Below are 20114 nucleotides of genomic sequence, written 5' to 3'. Positions count from 1 at the left end.
GGCCTGGCAGCAGGTTGGTTTATTGAAAGATATGGACAAGTATCGTCCCCAACACTAGCTGCGAGGACAATGACACAATAGAAGATTTGTTTTTATCAATGAGACCAAACACATAAAATCAAGAACTAATAAAATGTTACTTGAAACAATAGACCAATTAGGGCTGTGAATATTGGCACTGAATAAATTAAGATTCAGGTTTTGTGGGTGTAGTTGACTTCATTTCACACACTATGTTACAATGAGTTGGTGGATGGATATTTATGAAGCTGTCCGTTGAGCTTTAATTTACTCGTAACACCAAAGCCACAGGCAGTGTGCCCCATTGGACAAAGCTGATGGATGTGTCTCTTTCTGAACGGTCCCATTGGCTCTTCCTGTGGGTACGTGACATAAATAATTGGTGTCACTCTGATCGAACGATACACTATGAGATGGAGCTGACAGAACACAGGCCAGTGGTCAGCCATTAAAACATATACTTCTGTAAAATCCCATGTAAGTTTGAGAAAAACTTCAATATAGTTTCTGTCCCACAGGCTCAATAGAGAAACATTAGGTGTCAAAAACATAAGTGTCAGTCATGTGAAAACAAGTTTAATTGGTGCTTTCCACAGACTGATAAATGGCTAGCTTCCGACATGTAACCCTGTTCTGAGCTCCACAACATTAAAAGGTCATCCTCAGGACGTCACCTTCCATAATCTAATCAAGCTTCCTCCATAAATCATTTTTAAATATTTATTTAGCGAGGAAGAGGAAGATTATGTATTGTTTCATTCCTGTAAAATTGTATTCTAACGTATATGGGAATTAATTATACTGTAAGTCTGTGTTTCAAAAAGTCTGGATCTCAAATACACAATTACAGCAAGTAATGACAACAATTTGTTGAGAAAATAAAAGTACCTGATGATTTGTGTTTAGACCAGTTTGCAACACATGTAACATAATATGTATTCATTCATATAGTGGGCTGATAAGCAGAGATTGGTTTGAGGAAGCACCTGCTTGCAGACAGGCTATTTCCATACTAAACTCTGGGAGGCTGTTGTTTCTCAGGAAGATCCGAGGGGCTTTCCCCTCTCCTTCAGTCCTGTTTACCTCGTTCTGTCACTCAGTGATCCAGATGCACAGACTTTTTACCAGCCTCTCTTGAACGGCGATGCCTTTGTCCAGGTGTTTCTAACCAGCAGGTGCTTCAGCCTTTGACTGGGACAACACAGACATTATTATTTAGCCAGTACATGACTTGATAAAACAAAAGATTATGTTAGGTTAATGATATACTGATAGAGAGCTTTCCTAAAACTTTGGGGGATTACTCCCTCTGACAATACTGTCTATTTCGTATAATAAACATTTACAAGGAATAGTTATATTTTTATTTCATTCTTCATGTAGGCAAAACATTATTTAACAAAATCACAATGTCTAGTGCATAGAAAAATTCACTCACTGTACAGTATTAATATTAATCGAACATGATTTCAAAACCAGCAATGAGACTGTGAACCTGCCGCAATTGCTGCCTCCACCCATAAAGGAATAACGATGTGTGAAGCTATCCCAGACCTCAAGGCAGTCCCAGCAAGGGGCAGCAGGACAGCTTCTGGAGCGGCATTGTGGGGAACCGATTGTTCCCCTGTTTATTGACCATCACCTTGTGTCTTTGAGAGGACAAACACAGGAGGGAGGCCTTCTCCCCTCTACACGTGTGAGAGAGGACAGCGATGGTTCCCACACGCAGAGGAAGTGAAAAGAGGCCTCCTGGTGTGGAGGTGGGGGGGAGGGAAATTAAAGTAGGAAGAGAGGAGAAAGATTGTGTGTGTGTAAAGTTAGTAAAAGTCTGCTGCCCTGGGTAATTCCATTCATGGCATCATGTTGTCTAGGCAGGCATTGATGGATAAAAGTCCAGATGACCTTGTAGCAGCTCTATACAATGCAGGCCAATTATCCCCACAGCATGACTTTTACAAACAAATGAATACACTGTATGTAAACCTCTGATCCCTTGCTGACTTGACATGCATGCAACCCCTAACACCTGCCACCCCCCCCTCCACCCCCACCCTTACCCCCCCCCCCCCCCCCCCACACACACACACACACACACACACACACACACAGGCAGCCTCCTGGCTTTTGGTACACAGGTGACTGTACCTATGCTAGTGAAGGAGGAGCTCAAAGCTCAGCCTCTTTCCCACCGTTGTTCAGGTTATCCTGTGGGGCTGCTGCCGACCCTCGGCAGGCAGGATGCAGCGTCTGAGGACACCAGACAGAGTCACACTCAGCATCCGCAAGCCCTGGGAAAGAAAAAAGGAAAAAAAAAAACAAGGACTGATGGAAACCCTGAGCAAGGAAGCATGGAGTTATGAACCAGGACACAAACCTTGTCATGCACCTGCAGCCTGCAATGTGTAAACTCTGGAGGTTGGGGGGTTCAAGCACAGTTACAGTGTAGTCCCCACTCACAAACAGCACAGGTGGTCTTCACAAAACCTGTGAAGTGCTGCCCAGATAGCAATACCCCCCATGTTCAACGTTGTATAAAACCTCATAGGAAACAAACACTTCCGGCGTCACAAGAATGATGGTTCCCTTCTTGTTGTCCTCAGCATACTCCTGAAAGATGTGTTCCTTATAATGTCACTCTGATACTTTTACAGTGTGAGAGCCTGAATAAAAACAGGGGAGGGATTAAATGGGTAACAGAATTATTGAAGGACATATTGTTTTTGTGTTTATTGTTTCTGTTCCTGTGGAACCCATGAAATCCCTCAACAATGCGACCTGCAGTGAGAACGCGGAAAAACTCAAGTCAAGGATGTGAAGTAGAGAAGTAAAACATTGTTTTAATTTTGATTAAGTGTTTAAGCACTTATCAACTAGCATTTCCTTTTTTGTTGCCAGTGACAGCCTGCACATTGTCTCTTTTGTCCACATTGACAATTTAAATACTGTTGCGTGTGTAGGACATATAGAGTGTACATTTGTCCCTGTTATGTGTATGTATGAGTGCACGCTAGGGTGTAGTTGTTGGGGAAGGTGCCTGTAAATCAGCAGTGATGAACCATAGTTCATAAGTGTACTCTCCTGCCCTCTTGTGTGGATGTATGGGTAATGGCTAGTTTTTTGGTCCTTAAGTTTGAAACCTACATTATCAAACCAGCATGGTACAGCTCTTCCTTAAACACATGAAGACTATAGCATATTGCTATAATGATATCAAAATAACAAACATTTATATAATATGAACATGGAATATATACATACAGTGGTTCAATTATTTGTCAATTCATACATGATTTTGTTGTAAGGATACAAACAGACATCAGCTTGGTTATTAAGCTTAATATTTATAATTTACTTAATTACCTACATTTGATCAAAGTTATGATTTCAAACAGAAACCTTCTACTAAGGATATCAAGGGCATTACAAGGCTGAAATGATCCCTGAGAAATACTGTTTAGTCCACCTTGTGGTTAAAGCAATTACTACATCTGATTGAAAATGTGTGTATTTTGTACTGTAGAAGTTGTACAGTGTAAAGGAAGAGTAAGAGGCTGAGAGCACACCCATAAAGAATGTGATAAACCACACAGTAGCTCAAACACCCAAGAACTGAGACTGCAACGTCATGGAAACCACACACACACAAGCACACACACATACAGGGAAACATCCGATGTATTTATAAAGACAAATACACAAGTGCATTTTTGGTAATTATTTCTAGACATGTGCGTTCACCTACAAACATTTGAGCCTTTTATAAAGCAGACCAGCGTGACACTCTGGAACATGACCAAAACAGGAAATGCATGACTGTGTGCTAGCACATAGCTTCTTGATGTACAGTACAGTGAGCTGAACATACCTCCAGGACAGATACAATCAAAGTATGTGTTTATTGGGGGGGTTATTCAACACAGTGTAATAAAAATAAAATACAAATCTTGTTTTTGTGAGACATTGGTCACACAAAATGTATGATATATAATGTTGTATGTTTTTATTTCAGTCTTGGGGTATGTGTGTTAAAGTACACTTTGGATATGTGTGTCTGGGTAGGTGTGTGGCAATGATGGACCCCATATTTCAGATGGGGGCAGGAGTTACAATTTTGACATTGTGGGTATTGAAGCAGAGGAAAGGGTGGAGGCGGTCAGACTAAATAAACACTGCCACTACTGACTACTTATCTATTCCAACTAATGTGGTCCCTCAGGCAAGCCACTGGACATATGCTCTGTGAGTCTGTGTGTAAATGTGAGTTGTGTGTTTCAGTGTGTGAGTGAGAGAGCAAGAGTGAGGGAGATAGAGTAAAGCTTTGAATGAGGAAACTGCAGACACTTTATTCTGGATTACATGTGATGACAGCAGTCAAAGCCAAGTTCAAGGTATCTATCCATGCTTATCTTGCACTCTCTTAACATGCTACATACAAATACTATGATTTGTTTAACCATTTTCATAATTGTAATTTTATTTCTACTTTGTAAGAGTGGCATTTACAAGTATTAAACATGTGCATTCTCCATTATTCAGCGTACACGTTAGTGGCTGCCTAATTGTTTCAAAGGTATACGTAGCAATGTGAATATGTATTAAGATGACATTACTACACAAATGTCTGTAAATAGCAATCGCACACACAGGGGATGTACAAAAAAAGAAGAAAAGAACGACATGAAATAAACAATTCTTCAAAATAAATTGAAACGTTTGTAGCCTACAACTGACAAATACTATTTTTTGTAGTGCGCTAATGTCAAGTAATATTGTAGTTTTGTAATAGTATTTTGTTTTCTAAAGAGATTGCCAAAGTCTAAAAAGCCAGAGGTGATGTCCAGTAAATGTCAAGAAGCTTGGACTTCCTGTGGGTCTTTTTCTGAGGAGCGTTGTGGAGAATTTAGGAGGGATATAACACAAGGGTGGGGGGTGTGGAGGTTGGTCATTGGTCATGCTCTTGACTCACTCAAACTAAAAGCCCCAAAGCTTCCAGCTATGTGGATTTGCAGGGTTATCTAAGGGGAAATTCTGTCTCAAGGGAGCATGAGAGCTGCTACAAGTTTCAGAAACTAGATCTATAGATCTCAGATCGTACCATTTCCTATACTGTACATGAAAGCAGATATGGAACTCGATAGGGGATGTGTGTAGATGGCTTGGCAAAAGTAAACCCTCGGCTTGTTTCGGTTGGTCAAAAAGTAATTTTTTGCTTTTCTATTCCTGCCAATGCCTACACACTCTAACATGATTTCAAAGTACGCATTTGCATGTCAATACAGATTCTTAGACACAGAATACATTTCCACAAAATGATTCTGTGAGATTCCATACGTCACCTTGCATACGTCACCTCTACAGGAATCTGTGAGATTCCTGTAGAGGTGACGTATGCACGTTGCATGTGATTGATACAGTGGTATCTCAGTTCATTTACAGCACAGGGCATGATCTCATTGAAGCCTATGTGGAACAGCCCAGCTCCTCAGAGTAGGCAAAGTGGAGACTGACATATTTTCCAGTGTCAGATAGAGCGCAGGTAAGAGCACACAACCACTATTTACACATCACCACACAGAACTGTTTTGTCTGTAAATGTGCTGACATCCTTCGTATGTGCATGTGCCCACGCCTGTTAGGATGGGTTGCGCGTGTAGTGGTGAGACAAAAGGGACAGAAGACAGATATGAGACAGGGAAAAACAACGGTCAATCATCTCACTCTTCTAACTATACGGTGAGTTGCTTAGCCTGTGTGGGACAAACAAAACAGCCCAATGAAGATCAAGGGAGTAATGGTGCAAAGTAAGTGGGATACCAAAACATCAAACAAAACGTTGGTGCTGGCTTTGTAGAAATATTTGGTCTGGAGACATTTTATTGTGATTGGTCTATGTTTATAATGTTCTAATATATATATAATATGTTTTGGCTTTCAGAGATCCAATGGACAACCCAGCTCAAATAATGGTACTTTAAACATTTTTGAAGTTGAATGTACAGTACTGCATGAGATTAACAAAAGGAGAAATATATTTAGCACATATGCAGGGGAACCGTACTGTCACCTGTTTGTCTTTATAGTTATAGTTCTAATAAGAATGCAGTTTTTTCTTTTATCCATAGTAGAAGACGACATTGTCATTGCTCAGCATGACTTCAAACCAACCAATGACAGCGATCTCCCATTCAAAAAGGGAGATAGGCTTAAGGTCCTGCAAGAGTAAGTAGACTGATGTCATGCTATTGGTCAGATATACAGTATTTTAGGTGACGCGTAAGTTTGAAAATTCCTTTTCTGGTGGTCGTAGAGTCCAAATGTGTCAGAGGGCCCTGTAATATGTATCCCTGTTAATACTATATGTAACCTATTTGTCTATTGACTGCCCCATGGTGCATTAAGTTCTGATTTGCAATCAAAGTTGTGCAGTCCTATTTTTTTTTCATTGTAGTACCACAGTACAAAACTGATATGTTTGTGTTCTTTTTCCTTGAAGAAATGGTGAGTGGTGGCTTGCGAGATCCCTGTTGACTGGAGAGGAGGGCTACATCCCATGCACATATGTAGCACGTGCTGACACTCTGGAGGTGGAAAAGTAAGTCTAAATACAAGTGCTGTGCGCAGTTACAACAACAACATGACTGGTCAGTTACTTGACTAATTGAAAAGATACTTCTTCAAATGACGCCATGTAAATAGTTCTAAAACCTTATAATGTTTGAAGTTTATCCAAACAATACCTATTGTCCCTAAGATTAGGGAGTTGGTTTTAACTGATTTAATCATATTTTCCATATCTTATTTAGCAGTTACTTTTATAAAAACGAAGCAAAAATTCTGTATTTTGTAATTATAGCAGATTATAAAAGGTTTAAAATTATCCTGAAAAGTCAAAATACCTGCTCATTAGTCAAAACGATAAGCTGGTAATTAATAGCTTGTCTTTCTTGCAGATGGTTTTTCAAAAATCTAAGCAGGAGGGAGACCGAGCGCCTGCTCTTGGCTCCAGGAAACAAAGCTGGATCTTTTTTAATCAGAGAGAGTGAGACGTCTAAAGGCGAGTAGCCACCTGACAAATCCACAGAGTATGTATGTACCTACACAGTATGTATCTAAATGTGGTAATAATACTCCATTCAGTATATTACTCTATTCAGTGTAATTCTTTTAATTTCCCATTTAGTTTGATAGCTAAGTAATCTGACATAGCAGTCTTTGAGACAACAGAGTAAAGAAGTGCAAACCAGTCCAGTCCCTTTACAGATCTGAGATAAAGTGAATCAAATAATGCTTCCTGTATTCAAACATTCACTATTCCTTTTCCCCAGGGGCTTTCTCCTTGTCCATCAGAGATGCTGGGCCTGAACAAGGCGACATGGTTAAGCACTATAAGATACGTTCGATGGACAATGGTGGATACTATATCTCCCCTTCCACCACCTTCCCCACACTGCAGGAGCTGGTGAACTACTACAGGCGTAAGTAATATGGATATATATTAACAGTGTGGTGAAAATGGATGGATAAATTAATGTTGTGATAATGAGTGATTAAGGCACCACCCTCAACTGCCCTTCTTCCCTTTTCAGTTCAAACCTTTTCTGTTGTTGTAGTGAGCTATCAGACATATATATCACACATCTCAGTGGAAATCATTCTAGATATAGTTGAGATTAAAGGTGAAGCAGACTTTTTAACGCCCACCTCCCTACTGAGCATTTCCTGTGTTAGTGGAGCGGTGATCTTTCCACTCTGTGGCCTAACCACACGATAAGCAAGACTTTCAATGCTCACTCATACTCTCCCTATCTCTCTCTGTGGAAGGTATAAATGGCAGGTCTTCCAAATAAATTAAACTAAATGTAAATATTTAAAGTTTTTGATTAGATGAACGCCACTATTTGGCCCATGCAGGCTGATATTTCACCCATAACTACCGTTTGGCACTCACTGAATTACTGTTTCTGGGTCCAGGTATAGCGGACGGGTTGTGCCAGCGGTTGAGCAGCCCCTGCAAGCCCAAGGCCCTTCAGACACCATGGGCACAAGATGAGTGGGAGATACCCCGCGATACACTGAAGATGTTGAAGAAACTGGGAGCCGGGCAGTTTGGAGAAGTGTGGATGGGTAAACCACTTCAGTCAATCATTTTGAGGAGAATCCATGAGTGTTTGAAACTGTGAAACTCAGATGTATTATTGCATATAAAATACAGTTATGTATGATGTAAAGAAAATACATTTTACGACATTTATGATCAATTTCTACTGTATGTTGCACAAAGAAAGAAATGACAGTACATATGTTCTTGAGCACAGATGAAGCCAAGGCCTCCCATTTACTGTCTTCTTATAGTAGCTTATACATATATTAAAGACTGGTATTCAACAACAATTTTTCATTTGTATTCATTTAACATCTGTAGAAACTAGTAATATCTTTGTTCAGGATACTATAAGGACACTCAGAAGGTAGCCATTAAGACGCTGAAGGAGGGCACCATGGAGCCGGAAGCCTTTCTCCAGGAGGCCAACCTGATGAAGCAGCTGCAACATGACAGGCTGGTGCGCCTGCATGCCGTGGTCACCATGGAGCCCATCCTCATCGTCACCGAGTTCATGATCAACGGTGAGGGAGGGGAGGGAGGACGAATGAGAGGAAGGCGAGGGAAAACAAATTAAAGGCAGGTGAGGGAGAGAGGAAGTGAAACATCGAGATGAGTAATGGAGGAAGGGAGAGCTATGGAGGAGGGCAGCCATGATTGTACAGAGAAAGATAGAGAAGCAATAGAGAACAAGAAAGCAAGAGAGAGATAGAGGGAGAGAGAGATAGAAAGTGTAAGAAAAAGAGAGAGCGGTCTATGAGGAGAGGGCCAGCAGTTAGAGAGGCAGAGAACCACGGTCAATGTAAATATTTGTAAATGTCACCCCCACCCCTGTTGCTATCTGTTTCCACTCTGACTAGTCTGCATGCTTCTTCTCTCTTATCTACAGGAAGTCTATTGGACTTTCTGAAAACAGATGAGGGGAAGAAACTGAAGATGACAAAGCTGATAGACATGTCGGCACAGGTGAGAAGCCAGACTTCAGGGAAAACTGAGTGTAAAATGTAATGACTTGTACTGTACATGCACACCATAACTGATACTGTTGTATGTAACTCACTAAGTTACCGTGTGCTTGATCAACATCATTGGCAAACGTATTCAAATTCCATGCTGTAATTTAATATGATCATCACAGAGGCCACATTCTTTACACACAGGCAGTTTACATCTGGAATTCCCTAAAGGAAGTGAGCCATGAGAGATATCCACATATTTTCTTGTCTATCTCAACATAGTTCATAAAAAAGTTCTGCATTCATCACTTGTTGATTTCTCTCACATTTGCATGCAAAAAAAGAGCATGCAAGTTTTCAAGACTGGGTGTTTTCACACCCAGTCTTGTTTCTGTAAATGAGGTCTTTTTATTGGGCTACTTTGAAGATGCTGCACTTTTCTACATTTCACACATACTGAACACAGTGCATTCAGAAAATGTCAGCTTTAGCAATGAGGATTCTGCGGGGTCCTTGTGTACTTCTAAGCCTCAAGGGCCTGCATTGATTATTAACTTCCGGACAGGAAGTGATGCCCCCCCTTCTCCACTCCACAGACAACAAATTTGTGCTTCCTGAAAGTAGGGCATATCCTGTTGAACTTCTGCTGTGTACCCACAGTCTCAACCTGACATGACTTAAGTTGTCATAAAAAAAGTGTTTATATTATGCTTTACTTGCCTGTGGTAGACCAATATGAGGAAAGTATTGTCTTAGGTAGGACAAACTCTTTAGACCACATTATGAGAATTAAGTTATACAAATGTACACAGATTTCCTTGCCTTCTTTATTTGAGATGAATTTACAAGATTACAAACATCTTACTGTGTCCTTCTCTGTGACAGATAGCTGAAGGCATGGCCTACATTGAGAAGAAGAACTACATACACAGAGACCTGCGCGCTGCCAACATCCTGGTCAACGAGACTCTGCACTGCAAAATAGCTGACTTTGGCCTGGCCAGGATCATAGAGACTGAATACATTGCACAGGAAGGTATGGTACCACAGCTCGATTGACCAACATCGATTATATTTTTGTATGTTTTGTCTTTAGAGTCGGTTAAGCACAGTCGTGGCCATAAGTTTTGGCAATTACAAATGTTGTGTTTTGCTGGTTCAGTATTTGAGGAAAATGTTTTCACATGTTTCTATAGAATACTGGAATACAATAAGGCACATTTCATATTTTTTTAAGCTTTTTTGGGGACAAAAATATTCAATATTTGTAAATAGTCCTCTCTTTTACAGCAGTCAATCTGCTCTTAAAATCCAACTAGAATGATAGAGTGATTTCACCTGGCAACTAGTTGTTTCTAACTAGTTGAACTAACTTTCCCTTGTGCAGTACATCTATATGGGGAAATGTCACTTTTACTGTGGATACAGTGTATGGTGAATTACAGAGTTTAGTAGCCTACTGTTGCAGATTTAGCAATATACATTATAACATTTATTGTATAATACACAAAACCACAAACATGCAAAACCTTTCTCACGTGATTTTCACTGAAGATTATATGCAATAGGAGAACGCTTTATCTGAATAGGAAGAGATCATTCTTCAAGTCTTATCAGCATTCTGCAATTGCAACTCTTAACCACTTTTTTTCTATTAAACTTTTATCTATGGATTATAGCAAACACATTTCTTAGTTAAGGACCCTTTCTGGTCTATAATTTACGGACCTGAAACCTATTTTGATCAGAAAAGCATGGCTCTGTTTCGGGGACTAACCTTGACACCTTAAAGGAAGAGGAAATGACACTTTCCAAGCTGCTGGCTATCATGGACAACATCTTACCTCCTCCACAACATGGCTGTGATGAAGCGGAGCACTTTTCGAGCATGACTGATCACACCCCAATGTCTCAAGGAGTGTTATCGGAAGTCATTCTTGCCGGCGGCCATTAGACTTCATAGTGCCTCAATGTGAGCCATAACACTGACTGCTGTTGGGACACCACTCAATCACCTTCATTAAGGGCATTCTTATTTCCTGTATCTAATTATACTGCATTGTTTGAACTGCTCTGTTTGAACTGTTTAGTAGTTTTGTACAATCTCTACTTGGTACACGTCTCCATTAAGGACTTTTGTATGTATTTGCATATCAACACTCATCTGCACAGTTTACTAGTGCATGCTGTTCACTGTTTCACTGTCAGCAGTATTACCTGCATCACCTGTGTGTCACGTATTTTAAATATTTGTATATATCGTTTTATAAATAAATTTGTCCATAGAGTACATTATGTCTACTACCCCTGTATGTCACCTCTGTTGAATTGTTTAGTACACTTGTGGTTTACCCCATGATTTAATCCTGTGTATTACCCCATATATAGCCCAATGTATTTCTGTTCTATTTCTCCTTTGCTAAGGTGCCAAGTTCCCCATTAAATGGACAGCTCCAGAGGCTATCAACTTTGGAACCTTCACCATCAAATCTGATATCTGGTCTTTTGGCATCCTCCTCACAGAGATCGTCACGTATGGAAGGATTCCCTATCCAGGTGAAAACAACAGTGCCCTGCTCGCAAATAACACATAGTAAGAGAGACTGCAAAAACAGTAACATAAACTATTAATACTACTAGTAAACCTTGTGTTACTCCTGTGTCCTCTTGTACTCTGAGATTTGTAGAAACAACACTAATGTAAGCTTTCCCCACTCCTCTGCTATTAGGTATGACTAACCCTGAGGTGATCAGAAACTTGGACAAACAGTACAGGATGCCTTGCCCTGACGGCTGTCCTGAGGAGCTTTATGACCTCATGATGATCTGCTGGAAGGAGAAACCAGAAAACAGACCGACATTCGAGCACCTGCAGAACACCCTAAATGACTTCTTTGTTGCCACTGAGGGCCAGTACGAGATGCAGCCATAAAGAAATGAACTAAAGAACCACAACAGTTAGGGGGAGTGAAGTGGAGGATTGGAGCCTCTTATTGAGTTTCGTCATTGGACTATGTCAAGAATAGGCTTCAGAGTATAAGGAGGATTGGATGCCTGGCTGACTGCTGTATGTTTTTTTACAAACCAAGAAGTTAATGGGCTGAGATATACTCTAACTGGCTGTATGGACATAAAAACATAATTCTGAGACAACAAGCTGTAATTCCTCACAGACTGAGACTTCACAAAGAATGGCACTTTTTGCTTGAATACTTTTAATCAGCTGCCCTAAAGTTTTTTTTTATAAATAAAGATGTTTATTGTTTTTAACTTACACATCTTTATGTGGATGTTTTAGAACACAAGAGTTTAAGTTGTGGTTCCTAGTTAACAATGGTCCACACGTGCTTGAAGAGACATCAAATACTTGTACTGCAACTGTCTTGATCAAAGTTAAGTAGCAAAAAGTTGTTTTATGTACTGGTTAAATATAGCGTAATATACTTTCCGAAGGAATAACACAAATAATGATTGAAGAAATACTCCATAATCTTTGAAATATGGAAGAAAATATCAAACTATTGAAAAAGCTATTCTATAACTTTAATTTAAATGTTTTATAAGCTAACAATATTGATTACTCATAAAGAGAGATGAGTGCACTGAAGTTTACAGTAATTTGAAACCGTGAACCAGGAAACCACAGTCATCCTGTCATTATATACACAACTCAAAAGCAGTTGTGAAAGCATAATAAAGTCAACTGCTATACAGAGTACCAAACAAGACAACACAAAATAGAAGACTTAGGCAGCAACAGCAACTTAACAGACCATAAACTCATTCAGTTACATTCATTTGGACAATAAACTGTTCTATAATTTCCTAAATAGAGATAATACTAGATTCCTCCCCCAGATAATCCCCAAAAGGTGAGTCCATCTATTCTACATACTATTTAACATGCCATACAAAGAAATAGTATGTCCCAATACATAAAATGTCAAATGCAATATGAAAAAAATACCAGAATGTCCTACTGAAGTCACATTTTGAAGTATGGAAGCTAGAATGCTTCTTTGGCTATTGTGACCCACAATCTTCAGCGTAGCGGAAGATACATAACATTATACAGGGCATCCCTTAGAGATATTGACTATCCTCACCCCAACCTAGGGCAGAACCTACAGCTTCCTGTACAGACAGGAAAGAGTACAGTGAGGGAATACCTTCTGGTCATGCTAAGTGTTCTGAAAACGTCAACAGGGAAGTTACTTCCATATCCCTTTAAGCAAATGGGATGTTGGCAACACTGTGCTATAAAAGGTTTTCTTTGTTTAGACAGCGGAGTCATTGGTGTTCCATAGCTACTGACAGAGAGATAAAGACAGAGAGAGTGGCAGAGAAAGAGAAAGAGGGAAAGAGAGAGAGAGAAAGGGAGAGAGCAAGCAGGAAAAAATGAAGTTAAGACATAACAAATCGTATTAGCCCGACCCTGCTAATGGATTGTTTGCATTCCACCATCCCATTCTTCAACAACATCATTTTATTTGTCCAATTTATTACAGACAAACAGCAACTTTGGGCCACAGTACCACTAGGATTAAATGAGGCAAGGTGTGAAGTTGAGGTGCTTCATCACATTCCTGCCAGTTATTGGATATATTTCAACAGCATTTGACAAATAGGAATCAGAAGGTTTGTTTTTGGCAAACTGTTGCAAGCATATGCCAGTGCCCTGATTCTGCATGTCAGAGATTTATGCTCTGGGGACACTTATTCTAATGCATCCTCAAAAATTGCTCATCGGCAAAGGTACAGGAGAAATCCGAGCCTATTAGGAAGATTACAAGAGTTCTGAGCAAAGGACTTTGTTGGAAATGTGTCCACGTTGTAAATTGAAAGAACCCTGAACGCTTTAAACAACAGCAAAGTTGTATCATTCATTTATCTAAAAGGAAAATATTTTAGTTTCAGATTTACTTAAAAAGACACATAGCCCAGACCCATGACTTTTCATTTAAACATCCTGCAGAGGTCAGTGTAACACAACATCACAGCAGTGTGAACAAAACATGTCAGTTTCATAATGAAAACACATGCTGTGACTTTCAAAATATTGTTGCTGAAGTAAAAGTAGGAAAAGTTACGCAGATTTATATTAGCTTGAAAGCAAGATATATTTGACTTATTAACTAGTGGTAAAACAATTAACAAGATGGTTGGTTCAGACATCTGAAATAACATGTCCCAGTGGCGTAGTTCAAATGAAGGCAGTATGATGAATAGCTATTTTGAATAACCTACACTATTTCAAAAACATCTTGCTAGGATAATATTAACTAGGACGTACAACTTGTGACCTTCTCAAGTTAGAGCAAACTTACAACCTCTTTGCATTTTAGCTTTGTGTAGCTGACTCCTTTGTGGGATATTTTAATATGGAGATGGCAGATTGTTACCTAGTTCAATACGTGGTTGGCTTTCTATGCTGAAATGCCCAATTACTAATCCTCTTACAATATCCTTCAATCATGTTAGCACTGTAATGAAATGAAGAGTGAGAGTAGATGATTGGAGAGTCTCAGTCTTACCCAACACATTGATCTAATTTTGCATCTAGAATACAATCCAGTAAAGTGACAGCCGGTCTCTCTATACCTATATAGATTTCAGTCAGCTTTTTTAAACCACATGACATAATCTCTTTGCTTACATTTTGAAAAGCTGCAACATTAACTGTATTTGGGGAATAGGGAATCTCAGTGACACCATCTGAAATTTTGACAGAAAAACATTTTACAGCATTAGATCTTTAGATCTAACAGCATTAGAATTGAAAATGACCAAAACTGGTTAGAATAAAAAACAAAACAAAACTGCAACAGAGCATCTACAAACAGGGCAACGAGAGGTAATTTATGAATATATCTTTACTATCATTTCCTTGATAACTTTTCCCTATCTGAGGAAACCCTAAGAGGGGGTTAAATGCAGCATCCCCATGGAGGCGTCTCTTTCTTTGAAGTCTGCCCCTGGATATTTTCATAAAAAAACTGTGCATGTGTATGTGCATTTTCTCATGGACACTTAAACACACATTCACACATAGACACACACATGAACACACACATGCACAACACAAATTCCTTTTCACCGACACTTAAATGAACATGCACACAGACACACGCACAATGTTCCCTGAGGAATAATAATGGTATTGTAGAAAGCTCACACCCAGATTGATGGTCCATTTCTGGATAAAGGAGCGTGTCATTTTCACCCTGCTTGGATGCACCCCCACTGGCGCTCCAGATGAAAATGAGAACATCAGAGCAGATATAGATAAATGACCTCGGATCCCTGTTCTCCCTGTTCCCTGTGGTTCCATACACAAAATGTTTCTCATAAACATGTTTTTCACCCCCCCAAAGCTTTAACGATGCTGAATTAATGGGTGTCATCAATAAAGTCTGAGTTAAAGCAACATAGATTTGGAGGCACTCAGAATTATGATAAAATATGTCAACATTCTCTACGAGAGCTTCAAGGTATTTGAATCTTATACAGATAATCCAAGCAATGAGGAGGATTGAGTCCAGGTTAGTAAACACAACAAAAGTGTGTTACTCTAAGAGCTATTGGGGATGAAGTTCAATGCTTTACCTGTACTCTAATCTTGGTTGTGGCAATAAGGATGTCTCTAAATGTCTCCTAGAACGTATGCTGGCAAGCTGTTTAGCCTTAGTGGCAAGAAACAGGGATTCTAACAAGTTAACATAAACACACTTGCTAATGTGCCAGAAATTGATTTTACTGAAGTTCGCCTGGATTGACGACAAAATGCTAAAAAAATATGAACTATTTTGAACGCCTTGATGTAAGGTAGAGAGAGAGGTAAAATCAACATGGAACTCACAGTACAGCCAGTAGGTCCAGTGATGGATATTACAAGGCATTTGTTGAAAGTCCTGGGGATTGAAGGTATAAATAGCTTGGAGAGGTATTTAGATAGACACAATTACCAAAGGAAACTATGACCTATTATCACCTCCACAGATCTACTCATCCCTACACAGAATCAATGTGGAGGTTCTAATTATTGAATATTTGTCAGTACTGTGACATAGACACTACACTTGCTTTATTGTTGACAAATGTTGGTGTGGTAAGAGACAGTCTGCTTCGATCTGATATTTACACTCTTTGAGCTGTTCATACAAAATTGTCATGCTACAGGCACACCTCTAATTTAATGCTGTTTCATAACACTGTGTCTTTTCAGACAAATGCCCATTTCTGAAGTCATTGTTTGTCCTACACATCAAATGCTGACTGCTCAGTCTAAAGAGAATCCAGCAACAAGATGAGAAGGTATGTATTCCACTACTGAACTAATAAAGAACTCTGAAGATTCTGTCCTCTGACGGAGCCAAACATGTCTCTCTCCCAGCACCCTTTCAGCCCAGAGACACCAACCTTCCCTTAGACTCCTTTTCAAAGGCATCATCAGTGTGTGGTGAGTGAGGTGAATACCAAGTAGGGAAGAAAAAGAGAAAATAACTAAAAGAGGCCAAGAAAGACCCTGAATTCATGACTATACATTTTATGAAAAGATACACCCACAGAATATATTTATTTTCTTCACAATAAAAATTGATCATAACCAATGGAGTTTTCTTTGATGAAGCCAATACCCTGGAGAGCAGAACATGGGGCCTCGATTTACGGGGGTGGGCTCTCGCGGTCTCTCAGCCGGCGGAGGTTTCTGGAAGCCCTCTGCTGAATGGACATTTTCTCTTGATATATGAGTGCATGTCAATTCATTTATAAGGTACCATGTGAACCCTAGAAGAGCAGCGCTACACTGAGCCCCCCCCCCCCCGCCCCACACACACACAATACACACGCACACCTTAGGTTTTGTTGAATGAGACTCAAGGTCAGAGGGCCGTCGTCACATGTATGGCCGTAGTAGACACTGGAAAGTTTAATTATTGGTGCAGTGGCACAGCACCAAGTAATACTGGGCACCGTGATTCTAGCTGAGATTTGACTGCTGTTCTTGTGCTATGTGATCACAGGGGGCTAACAGAAATCACAAAGTAATCTAACAGGGTACAATTTTGTTGATAAATGCTTTGCAACCCTGGGCTACTTACCCTTTCATCACTTGGGTGTCAGTTTATAAAGTATGCAGGGCTGCCTGTGGTCCTTTCTGAAGAATTGTCCACAAACTGTTGTTGTGGCTTGTACTATTTCACTGAGATGCTAAAACCGTATATCAGCAATTTGACATTGTGGTTAGTCCTACTTGTTTCTTTGGGTTGATAATGCATTAAGAGGGACAGTGAGTCTGTTTTTTTCACATGGATATAACCCACTAACTGGTTTATCTGTGAAAGCCTTGTAAAATGTCTCATTAAAGGAACGTTCTTTATTCAAAGATCAAGATCACACTTCAGGCCAGTAACTGTAGCCTGCTGCTTTTTCACAAGATTTACAATAATGAAAATGTATTAAGGATTACAACCCTGAATCAATCAACAGCAATGCATTAATAATCATTCACATACCTAATTAATAGTAAATAATTAGCTGAGTAACTGCAATTAATGACCATAATTGCAGATATCCAATCATTTAAAGTGATTCCATTCCATGGTGGGATTATGCAAAATTACAGGGCAAATGTTGGCAGAACTTTGTACTAATAGAACTAATAAGTACTGCTGTAGGTAAATGTAACCTATTCAGTATTACAGTAACACCTGTATGGAGGTGATGGAGGGTTTCTAGTAAGGTCAATTACATATTTTTGTATTTGGCACAAATGACCAAGCAAAATCTATTCTAGACAATTTCGTAAAAACCTGGATACATTATATTTCTTATTAATATGCCTGTCTGCTAAAAGTGGGTTGATGGTAGAGATTGGTGCCAAGGTTATGGTCAAAAAGCGACAAAGAAACACTTGTTGCAGCAAATTATATCAAGTTATAGCTACAGTCCTATGACCATGCCAAAAACCATTGTGAATTTGGAAAGGTTCCTCAATGCTATCAAATTAAGAGTCATGCAGGAGTGAAAATGGAAGGGAGGGGATGTTTGGTTTTAATATATTGATGGGAATAAGTCTATAAATCAGAAGCCATTCAAACTTCTGAATAGTTTCAAGCACTCCCACACCCACCCGGTAAAAGTTACAAAGTACATTTAGAAGGCACTGAACACAAAGCAATTAACGTTTGATTCTCAAGCCAGGTGAACTATTTTGGAACGGTTCTCTAGTCTGTCCTTTGGAAACCTTGAGGTTTCCACACAGCTCATTTGAAGCATGATGGCTACTAAGGATATTACTGAGGAAGGAATATTAAAGATGGTTTGAGAGGAAAGGAGGGAGGGGGGCTATGTATTAGTGTGGATTTCAAAAGACAAAACTTTTGGATGGTTTTGGAAGAGAGCCTCTCAGCATTGAAACACCCCCTTTGCACCATCTTAATGGACTTTCATTTATTCATTAAAACCTTCACTTACAGACATGATCTGCATACAATTAAGAAAAAAAGACTGTGTCATTCAGGCTGAACTGGTTCCAGCCTTATAGAGGTATGCAATGTTACATTTGACTCTCAAGTAAATTCTACAATCACCACACTCTTTACTAAAATGGAGTGGACAGGACTCAGGACAGGACTGGGAGCGAACGCAGAGAGAGAGGAAGATGCCTCGAGAGACAAGGCATGCCAGTTGCTGGCAAGAATATCACTGGCTGATCACGTGTGAGTTGTGTACCACACATACAGGCCAGAGTGGCCAACCATGGCGGGAAAGTCACAGTCTCTAACCACCTAAAATGTATGTGTCTCAGCCTTCTGACTCTCAGAGGTTGTCACTGTGTGTGTGTGTGTGTGTGTGTGTGTGTGTGTGAGGGGGGGTGTATATGAGTTTGTGCGTATATGTATGCCTGTGTGTCAGTGTGTAAGTGTGTGTGTGTCTTTGTGAAAGCCTTCCAAAGTGATAAACCAAATGAACTGTGAACAAGCCAAAACCCGGAGCAGGCCTGAACCTATTAAAATGTCTGGCTACATTGCTGCCAAACATCTTCAGTTTTGTGTGGTTATAAGGCTGATTTGCTGTTAGTTTATCGTTGTTAACTATGTTTGTTTGTCGTTCCTGTCGTATCATACATTTTTGTTTACATTACTTTATTGCCACCCCATCTTCTGGATATATAAATGAAATATGCTGGATGGGGGCAATACAAATATCATTAATAATCATCATCAATCAAAATAGTTAGTTTCCCTTAAGGTTGTCTCCCAATATGCTTTATGGGCCCTGTGAAATATTTTTCTCTGAGCCCAAAATTCCTTGTGACACCCCTAACTATAGATCTTATCATATTTACCTCGCTGAACACATGGCAGAAAGTTGCTCCTACGCCAACGGGGTTCTGAGATGTTCCTTTTCAAGCTCAATCAGTTATGAGGCTGTCATTTGTGTCAATATTGAGGACATGTGAAAGCAGAATTCTGAGTATGTTCTGACTGGATATCAAGCCGTCCATTCATCTGAAAGGCTGAAGATAGTGTAGTAGGATACCAAACCAACCCCCAAGGTGCAGACACTAGAAGCTCTGCATGAAATCATTTAATCCAACTCTCTATAGAATCTAGATAGAATCTGCCACGTTGGGTCGCTCTCTCCTGCTTAGAATAACCTTTAAAAGATTGTTGGGCAGCTTCGGCTCATGTCGGAAGCACATGTATCTGAATATCTAAAAGTTGAAAGACATTGTGTCCCAAGAGGAAATGGCCAAATCACGTAAGAATGCTACCACAGTCACAGAGACCCTAATGCTTCCAGAATTCTGAGAAGCAGAAGTAACTATCTGTCTTACCAATGGCACTTTTCCCAACATCAATCAAATAACTACTTTGACTGATTAATTTGAAGGGATTCAACAATCTACAAATAGCTTACTTCTATATAAAAATGCTATAACAAACTCAGCAAAGTTGTAGCCTAGATCACCAGATTGCCCAGTGTATTTGTGTCACTAAAAACACATGCATATAAAAATAGGATGGGAG

General features: G+C 39.7%; 1 protein-coding gene across 1 annotated transcript; it reads left to right on the top strand.

Moving 5' to 3' along the window:
• The first annotated feature begins 4383 nt into the window (after positions 1 to 4383).
• Positions 4384 to 12301, top strand: blk (BLK proto-oncogene, Src family tyrosine kinase). The gene is made up of 13 exons (XM_084699428.1): positions 4384 to 5557; positions 5658 to 5754; positions 5957 to 5987; positions 6144 to 6240; positions 6515 to 6613; positions 6972 to 7075; positions 7347 to 7496; positions 7993 to 8145; positions 8467 to 8646; positions 9012 to 9088; positions 9964 to 10114; positions 11503 to 11634; positions 11808 to 12301. Exons 2-13 carry the CDS (start codon positions 5659 to 5661, stop codon positions 12008 to 12010), a joined length of 1473 nt encoding a protein of 490 aa, XP_084555554.1. The 5' UTR covers positions 4384 to 5557; position 5658; the 3' UTR covers positions 12011 to 12301.
• The last annotated feature ends 7813 nt before the right edge of the window (positions 12302 to 20114 follow it).

This window comes from Hypomesus nipponensis, chromosome 6, assembly GCF_054491055.1.
Source record: "Hypomesus nipponensis isolate SF chromosome 6, ASM5449105v1, whole genome shotgun sequence".
NCBI lineage: Eukaryota > Metazoa > Chordata > Actinopteri > Osmeriformes > Osmeridae > Hypomesus > Hypomesus nipponensis.
Note: the sequence above shows the minus strand (reverse complement) of the source record. Positions and strands in the feature narration are given on the sequence as shown.

Bases quoted from the DNA above. Each gene is read 5' to 3' on its own strand.
- blk (XM_084699428.1), top strand. From the start codon at position 5,659: ATGGGTTGCGCGTGTAGTGGTGAGACAAAAGGGACAGAAGACAGATAT. The intron at 9,089-9,963 runs GTGAGAAGCCAG...TCTCTGTGACAG, and splicing joins TGATAGACATGTCGGCACAG to ATAGCTGAAGGCATGGCCTA. The intron at 10,115-11,502 runs GTATGGTACCAC...TCCTTTGCTAAG, and splicing joins TGAATACATTGCACAGGAAG to GTGCCAAGTTCCCCATTAAA.